Source organism: Taeniopygia guttata, chromosome 9 (genome assembly GCF_048771995.1).
Source record: "Taeniopygia guttata chromosome 9, bTaeGut7.mat, whole genome shotgun sequence".
In the NCBI taxonomy this organism is placed as follows: domain Eukaryota; kingdom Metazoa; phylum Chordata; class Aves; order Passeriformes; family Estrildidae; genus Taeniopygia; species Taeniopygia guttata.
Window position 1 is genome coordinate 11,395,592 of NC_133034.1, and position 9,584 is coordinate 11,405,175.

Below are 9,584 nucleotides of genomic sequence, written 5' to 3' on the forward strand. Positions count from 1 at the left end.
ATAATTAAGAAGACTTACACTGATACTCAGTTCTAATTTTATAGGCCAAGAATATAATTTTGAACGATTAACTGAATTTATATTCACCCAAAAATAATAGAAAGTAGAGAAAGAGGTTGAATTTTTATCTTCTAAGTGCCCTGATATCTGATACTCTTCAGGCATTTCTTTAAAATACATATCAGGCATTGTTATACTTGAATTTCCATATGTGTAGTATTTTTAATAGTTTAAACTGCAACTGTAGGTGATGCTTTTTTGCCTTTGTTGTCCCTTTCCTGACTATGTGATGAATTATATTAGACATGGTTTTGCTGTAAGAAAGCACTGAACTTACCTTAATGTGAAGAGGAGAGAGCTGGATGCTTAAGATGCTGAAAAGAGCTAGCAGAAAATAAGCTATAGAATTGTAAATATATTTAATTGATACTGCCTCCTGCTTTCATCTTAATCCAATTTATGTATAAGCCAGAGTAACTTTACATTTCAGAATGTTGGAGTTAGCATTTGCATGGGAATTAGATTTGTTTTTTAATTGTTGAAATTCTAAATGCGATGACTGTGGTTTTTTTTAGAGGCTTGTGGAAGTATAGCAGTCTATCAAGGTCCTCGGAAAGAACCAGATGATTATTCTAACTTCACCATAGAAGATTCTGTAGCCACTTTTCAGACACTTCAGCAGATAATAGATACAGTAGAAAAGCTGAATGAATCACATGAAAAATACCAGAAGAAGAGATCATCTAGTGCCAAATATGGTAGTGAGTAAGTATCTTATGTAACTTTGATATTGATAAACGTGTTTTTTGAAAAAAATAAATCATGGGATGAGAACAGACTTGTTTGGGTAGAGATAGTGAAGGTAAATGTAGAGTTAGACAACACAAACATGGAGAAAATAAGGTACATCATTTGTAGTAGTGCAGCTTTTTACCATTTGTTGAAGATCTGAGTTCTTCTGGTGTAGATTCATCTGTTCCTGTTGAGATTCCTGTAAGTGGGTGCAGTGACTTTTGTTTCCTTGCAACTTAACATTTGAAGTGCACACAAAATTTATCCATAACAGTACACCTGCCTTCTAATATTTTTTTTCAAAATTTTGGTTAAATCATTGAAGTATCAAATTGTATGAAACTGTCAAAATTTTACTGCAGAACATATCATTCAGGTAGCATATTTACTGTTTGTATTTCACTTGCCATACTCTATGATAAATACTATTTCTTAGTGAAGGTAAAAAAACTGTTCTTTGGAGTACATTGTTATTCCAGAGTGCATTCTTTAATTCTCTTCAATACTGACTTATACTTCTGGAACACCACTTAGCAAATTTTTAGATTTCTTCTATGTATCAATAAGGATTGATTGACCAGGAAAAAAAGAAAAACTCAAACCCTGATTTGATTTGCTTAGGTTAGTGTTTAACCCAAGCTGTTCAAAACAATTGACTGTTATTTAGAAGTCCCATGTGAAAGTAAATGAGGTTTTTCAAATCACTAAATTTCACAATTAATGGTAGAAATGTTTTTTTTGCTTGATAAATTAAAGTTGCATGATGAGAACTAGAAAGCAGATGTTAATCTTAAAGGTATTTACATATAATATTTTGGTTTTTTGCAGAGAAAATCCGATTGTTGGAAAGGTTTCCTAACCCAAAACAAACTGGCCCACTTGGATGAAAAAAACTGGAAGTGTTCTAGAGTGTTTTGGTTTTTTGTTTGTTTTGGTTTTTTAATTCATTATAAGCATTTTTGCAAAATATTTAAGAATGAACATAAATGCTAGTTGTGTTGACAATCTATTTAATATTTAATAGAAGAATACCTTCTTGGAAATCCGGTCTTTAAGATTTATTCTCATTTTGCTGAAGAACTTGGAAGTTCCAGGTTCTTGAAATAACAGATGTGAATAAATCTAAATGTTGTTTTGCCATTGTTGTCTTATTGGAAAGAACTTTTAAACAAATAAGCTTTTTCATGGAAGAAAATCCACACTGCATTTGTTGGTTGGATTACATCTCAGTACATACACTGCAAACTTGCCTGAGTTTACCATGAGTGCCTGCCCTGCTGATAAGGATCTCAAAATAGAAATCCCAAGATCTTACGATGTGGAAAAGATCTGAAGCTTCACACTCGATACATTTAACTTATTTTTTCCTTGTATTAGGTGTTGTCAGGACTTGATTTATCTACAGTTGAAGTTCTACAGAACCATGCAGTATGCTGCAAATAATCTGGACAGCAAATACCAGTGTTAGTTGTGTTATTCAGTACTAAAGAAGAAATCAGGGAACTTAAGTTGTACCTCTTGTTTACATTTGGAGTGAGTAATACATGGAGTGACATTACACCACTATTTTCTTTAGCATTTTTAAAGGTACATATTTTTCCTTAATCTAAAAAAGAAATGCAGGGTAGTAACATTCTTGTTAAATAGGTTTGCCTACAGATAGAAAAATTTAAGTGTGAACAGATTATGGTTAAGTACTGATCAATTAACATCATCCCATGTACGATTTAGTTCCTTGGTTTTATAAAAAGTAATAACTACGTCCAGCTCAACTTTTGACTACAAATCAAATAAATAATCTCTATTATAATCACTTAAAGCACTTTAGATATCTGGACTATCCCAGATTATTTTTAGATACTTTGTAGTATCTGCTTGTTATGATCAGTTGAATGATCAACATTGTTTTGTCGTTACACAATGCTTCAGTGAATATTTTTGTATCTTTAGTTACATGGATTCATATTTGCCACTTAACACAATTTTAAACTGGCATTCCTGACTTCAGTAAGATTAATTTTTGCTCACTTTGACTAAGAAGTTAGTTTTCTGCTGAGAAAAAGTATATGTATATAACCAGGAAGAAGCAAAGGTATTACTGTGGCAACTTTGCTTCATCAGTATTAAATACAATGGTACTCCTTGGAATATTATTTTTAATAAAAGTTGTATGTGGTACTTTTATTTTTAAAGCATCTTCAGTGGGATCTTTTGTTTTGTCGGGTGTTTTTTTAGTTTTGGTTTTGTTTTGTTTTTCCAATCACAATTTGTCCAAATTAATTAAGAATGTAACTTGGTATAGAAATCCACAATGCTTGAAACAGTAAGGTGTTGAAATTACCACACATTTATTGTACTGTTGTAAGGAGACTTTTTATAATCAAAGCAAGGTGGCAAGACAGGATTGAAATTTCTTTGGAATGACTGTAACTTGTTAAAATTACTTCAGTTTAATAGCAAGATATTTTAGAATATCTGGGATTCGGTACTAGGATCTGCAACACCACAATCATTTAATCACCTCAGCTGGTTTTGCCTTTTCCATTTTACACATTTGATGTGTTCAATGGGACTTTTATTTGCCAACAGTTAAAACTGAGGAAGAATACAACAATGCAAATAAATGTGTTTTGCCAAGGTAAAGATTAATTGTCATTAATCAAAAACTGCCATTAAACAAAGTTGAATGTAGTTGAGAGTCAGAATTAGGTTTTGTTGTATATGAATTAACCCTGTGGCAAACTCTCTTCCTTGGAGCCATTTTCTGTTGTTTTCAAAGTTAAAATTTTTGAAAAAAGTCAAAATTTATGAAAAATTGAGTAGTATACTCATGCAATGTTGGGGTTTTATAATATGCACTTTTTTTTTTTTTTGCTTTGGTACTGGAATATTGAGAAAAAAAGCCAGAAGGCCATTGAATATTTGTGACCATTAAGATTTGATTGTTCATTTTATAATGTTTTAAAGTACAGTAGATGATCTAGAATTTAATTAGGTACAAGTAGAATGATTAATAATAAAAGTTGCATTCATTTTGATTAGTCTAGAAAAGTGATGTTATTCAGTAATTAGTTCTGTTAGGATTGTAAAAGTTTTAATGTTATGATGATGTATTGTTGAATGTATTTTTATTTAAATTTTATTTTCTTATCAAGACATTAAAATGTTTTGTAACATTGCTTGAGAATAACTCAGAAATAAATTACAACAAACCTGAGATAAGCTGTGTGTTTCCTGTGAGGCCTGGCTGTTTAAAATGTTAGCATTTACCTGAAGGAATGGGGGTACATACAGGACTTGGGTATAACGAGAGAAATCTAATTGATGGCGGGGGTAGAACCCATCAAAATTGAACTGGGGGATGTGGCATCTGCAGCAGTGTTGCATTCTAAATTGGTGGCTGGAGAGATCAGTGCTGGTTCATCATTTCGTGTAAGAGCACGCAGAGAAGGTTTGGGAATTTGACAGTGCTTAAGAAGTTTGTAATTATTAGTCTGCTGAGTTGAAAGATAGCTGGTACTGTGTTGTTAGGGTTAGGTGACTCTTTTTTTTTCCTTGTTACACTGATTTGTGTTCCATTACCTGTGCTGTGCACCAGTACAGGCTGTACAGTTGTTCAGAACTATTTAAAATATATTGCATATGGAAAAAAAAGGTTTGCTTTTCTCAATCTGCTTTCTTGTTTTTTTATGCCGTCTGGGCACTTTCTTGCCATGAACTATCCTCTCCTGTTCTTCTGGACATTTTTTATAAGGAAGTTTTATATAAGTGCTTTTTAATGTCCTGAGGTGTTTTGTTTCCTTGTGCAGAGAACTGACCTGTTGTTCTTTGTTGCCGGCATAGTTTTGGAATAATTTTGATTAATCTTAGGTAAAATGTATTAAGGCCCAGTATAAATGGTCACTACATTAATTTGCAGAGATTAGAAAGCAGAGGAATATTAATATGAAGTTGGAAGTACAGGAGGAAGTTTTTTCTGTGAACATTAAAAAAAGGAATTGCACGTGTTCTGTAGTGATTATATCAGATTGATCCTTTCTTTTTTCTGCTCATATACTGCCTTCTCTAACCATTCCAGTAACCTGGGTTTTCTCTAACCTGGGACACCAAAAGGGCGTTCCCATTTCAGATCTGTAGATGTGCCACTCAGGGACGTGGTTTAGTGGTACACTTGGCAGTGTTGGGTTAACAGTTGAGATTGATGATCTTAAAGGTCTTTTCTCATCTAAATGATTATATTAATAAATGTATAATACATACTTTACAATAAATTATCTTTAATTCCTGGTCATCTGTATTACCAAGTTTGCAACATTTACTCACATGTGATAATGACAGATCCTGTATTGTGTTTAAAAGAGCTTGCACATCAAATTGAAATCAGGTCAGTAAGATCCCAGTAACAAGCAACTTCTAGTAGAATGGACAAATGCATGCAATTTACTTGAAGTTCTTACAAATACTTACAGAAGCATATTTAATGAAGGTTGATGTGATTTATGGACATTAAATAAACCAGAAATTCTTTAATAGCAGTAAGGAGAGTATATTAGTGTTACTGTATCCAGCTGTGATGAGAATACTGCTGAAATATTTTGTGTATTCCTGGGATTCATCATAATAAACAATGTTAAAAAAAATTTAATTTCAGAGTTGAGCAGAGTTGTAAGAATTGGGATATAGTCTATAATTCAGCTAAATTACTTAGAAAGGCACTTTATGTACCTAAATCAGGGACAAAAACATTGATAATTAGTTGCTTTACAATGAGAATAAGATTTTAAAAGATCCAGTGGCTACAGTGTTGAGGAAAGGCTGTGCTTTGTAAGCATTTAATTAGAGAAATTAAGAATTTTAATTAGATGTAAGAATATTTTGGGTAATTTTTTTTAATAAAAGCAAATATATGACCTTGCTGAAATGCTTCTAAAATACTCTTTATGTTAATAAATGTTTATGATAAATAATAAAATTCATCTACCTTGCTTAACACAATTTTCTATAGAAAATCTTTTATGATCAAGATTTTTCAGTGTTTGAGTCCGTCATTATTTTAGCATAATTACTATTGCAAATGCCATGGCAGTTGTATGAAGTCTAGTTAACAATTTCACCAAAGAGGATGTAAATCATTATACAGATTTTAGAAACTTTATGGACCCAAACAATTAGTTTGCTTTAAGGGGCTGTGAATTTGTTCCCCACTTTCATCTTTTATTTTTGGTCATTCCTCATACACGGGGGAAAAACGCCGAGAGGATCATAGAACAGCCAAAGTAAACCTACTGTGTGACTTGAGTTCAAGACTTACAGGTAAAAATCTCTTACCTGGTCCCTCTGATTTCTCCACAGATCCGGGATGTGCTGTGCTTTATGGTGGCAAACAGCAGTGTCCAGCAGCAGGGAGAGGCTGATGTGTGTGTCCTGGGCTGCAGAGGCTCCAAAGGCAGCGCTGCAGAGGGTCACTCACTGCAGCTGCTGCTGAGAGCTCAGCTGGAGCTCCCGGGTTCAGCTCAGCCCTCGCTGGGACCCTGCTGCTGCAGGATACAGAAACAAGCCTGGAAAAAGCAGGGAGCAGAGACAAGATGAGTAAGAAGGAAACTCCCCTTTAAGAATCAAGTGATCCAGAGTAATGCAGTAATACAGACCTGACAATTAGCTGCAGCTTTCATCCACAGACCTTTAAAGTACTCAATGAAAGAAGGGGAAGTATCTACAATTTCGGTCTCCCCATACTGGGTAATAGAAGGCACTATGCTTTGTATAGCAATGCAAATTTGAAAAGTTCCAGAGGAAGGATAGAACATTTTGAAACACAAAACAATGATTTCTGTGACAACCAAATAATTCATCTAGTTTTCTCCTGAGTAGTTAATTTATATTCCAGCTGAGTTCTTCCATTCTGTCATGATGTGACATTCATAACAATTTGTTATTATTATTTTTATATATACTTGAAATTTAAATGCATATTTTTGTCACTACCTTGGCCAAAATCTAAAAATAGAAAAGTAGGTCAAGGTAAAAAAAATGAGTTGTGACATGGTACACAGGATATAACATCTGCAAAGGTGAATAATGAGAAGATAAAGTTCCCTTGTGCAACATCTTCCAGTAATTTAAATATGTGAGTAAAGGGAGTTTCTATGGGCAAGTTACATGGCTTCTCTTGGTAGTGTTTTTATTTTTTGTTTGTGGTTTTAGGGAATTTTTTTTTTTTTTTTTTTTTTTTTTTTTTTTTTTTTTTTTGAGGAGGGGAGGTCTGGTGTGGACTGGAGGGCTGGATTTGCTAAGAGTGGCTTTTTTGGGGTCCATCCTGATAGGATCCAAATATCAGAGGGATTTTAAAAATAGTAAGGCAGACGGTACTACCTCACAAATTTATAGGAAGTGTTCATATTTCAATATAGATGGGGGCTGTGCCCTTGCACAACAACAGAAAAACATAATTTGGTTTCCAGGTTTCAATTCAGAATGCAGGTTCATTCTCAAGCAGCTAACTACAGTTAAAATAGGGAAAATTTTATCTTCATAGGTTTTCTAAATTAAAGAATGGATATGAGATAGACATCTAACCTGAAAATCAGCACTGTTCAGAGGTAATAGTAATAGCTGAGTTTTACTCCAGAGTAAAACAATTAGCAAACAAAAACACAGTATAGAATTTCATGAAGCAGTCAGGAGTCTTTGTGTCACTGGTTTTTAGTCTCTGTTGCAGAAGGAAAGATGGATGAGCTAGGGTGTTGTGTGAAGATTGGAGAAGTTCCAAGGGTTTAGACTCGATTAAAGCAGCTCAGCAGAGTCAGGATCTCTTTAGTCTCTTGTGACACAGGGTTTTCCATTAAAGCAGAGAGGTTCCTGTGCACAAGTTAAGGGGATTTTTTTCATAACTTCTGTAAGAATTTCCCTTCTGTGTATTCTGTGTCATTAATGTTCTTTTGTTTCACTTGAAGAGTGAAGCACAATGCACTTAAGAATTGGAATTATTGCTACTTCTCAGTCTTTGAGCTCATTCCTGGACTTTTATGAAGTTCATGCCAAATCACATAGATTTATAGGAATATGGGGATCCCTTTGCTATGCTGTGCAGCAATATATTTGTGTGATTTCTTCCCATCCAGTGAGATCCTCCCAGTGCAAAAGCATGCAGTTTATTCCACTAATACATTGTTTCCCTAACTCCTGTTGTGATTTCTGCATATTTCTGCATGCCTGCTACATGCTTCTGTTTCACAGAAACTGTACCTGTCAGCATTGAAGTCTGTTTTCCATTTTGGCAATTGCATCTGGCAGCTTCAGTAAACCCTTAGGAGCTGCTACAGGTGGGTTTGTCACAAGTGGTGGTATGCTCATACAGCACTGTTCCCTGTGCTGTCTTCCTCTTGCACCCCCACTGTAGCCAAGTCTCAGCCCTACTGGCCATTAACAGACCCATGTAGCATATTCATTGGGAAAGAGGCAGAGAGAGACACAGATAACCAGAGTTTAAGAAATAGTTTTGGTAGAGAAGTATGCTTAAATTGTTTTCTTTGGCAGATAACTTGACACGGTCCTCGAGTGTTTTGATATATGTTAATCTATTGACAGAACAAACAGTAAGTGGGATAATACAGTCCAGTACATGCATCAGTTGGCCAAGATAAACACATGCTTACATAACTGTTCTTTGCATTATCATAAAACTGACATTTTTGTCAAGGCTTTGTTTTTAATAAAAATAATTTTCACAGAATCATAGAATCACTAGGTTGGAAGAGACCTTCAAGATCATTGAGTCCAACCCATGCCCTAACACCTAAACTAAACCATGGCACTGAGAGCCACATCCAGTCTTTTTTAAACACATCCAGGGATGGTGGCTCCATCACGTCCCTGGGCAGGCCATTCCAGTACTTTACCACTCCTGTAAAAAACTTTTTCCTAATATCCAGCATATATTTCCCGTGGTGCAGCTTAAGACTGTGTCCTCTCATTCTGTCAGTTGCTGCCTGTGAAAGAGACCAACCCCACCTGGCCACAGCCACCTTTCAGGAAGGTGTAGAGAGTGATAAGATCACCTCCCAGTCTCCTTTTCACCAGGCTGAGCACCCCCAGCTCCCTCAGTCGTTCCTCACAGGGTTTGTGTTCCCAGCCCCTCTCCAGCCTCATTGCCCTCCTCTGGATGCGCTCAAGCGTCTCGACATCCTTCCCAAACGGAGGAGCCAGAACTGGACACAGCACTCGAGGTGGGACCTCAGCAGGGCCGAGTACAGGGGGAGAATGATCTCTCTGCTCCTGCTGGCCACACCATTCCTGATCAGGCAGGAGCCCTTGGCCTGCTTGGCCACCATGGCACACTGCTGGCTTGTGTTCAGCTGGCTGTCCATCAGTACCCCCAGGTCCCTTTCCTCCTGGGCACTGTGCAGCCACACTGTCCCCAGCTTATAACATTGCAGGGGGTTCTTGTGGCCAAAATGCAGGACCTGGCACTTGGACTGATAAACTTCATGTTCTTGGGCTCTGCCCATCCACCCAAGTGTTCCAGGTCTCTCTGCAGAGCCATCTTGCCTTCAAACAGATCAACACACGCTCCCAGCTTAGTGTCATCTGCACATTTATTAATGAAGGACTCACTACCCTCATCCTTGTAGTCAATAAAAATATTTCCAATTCTATGTTTTGGAGTAAAAAAGATGGAAAAAAAAAACCCAAAATGTCCAAAAGTTGTTAGAGGAAAGAAAAAAGGGGGGAAAAAAGGAGCAAAATCAGGCTATTTCCAGACATCTCCATTTTCAAACCATTTGTGAAAATCT

The 9,584-nt window shown here is 35.9% G+C and overlaps 1 protein-coding gene across 5 annotated transcripts in view; it reads left to right on the plus strand.

Moving 5' to 3' along the window:
• Nucleotides 1-6,950, plus strand: part of RASA2 (RAS p21 protein activator 2) — a 49,011-nt gene extending 42,061 nt beyond the window's left edge. For 4 of the 5 annotated variants that reach the window (XM_030279920.4, XM_072933254.1, XM_030279922.4 and 1 more), the window contains 2 exons: nucleotides 576-765; nucleotides 6,145-6,950. In XM_030279920.4, the coding sequence (XP_030135780.4) occupies nucleotides 576-765; nucleotides 6,145-6,277 (323 nt within the window). In that variant the 3' untranslated portion in view covers nucleotides 6,278-6,950. Of the gene's footprint in view, nucleotides 1-575; nucleotides 766-1,620; nucleotides 4,015-6,144 lie in introns of those variants that run through there. The other variant, XM_002198638.7, reaches the window with a different exon arrangement.
• Nucleotides 6,951-9,584: the final 2,634 nt, after the last annotated feature.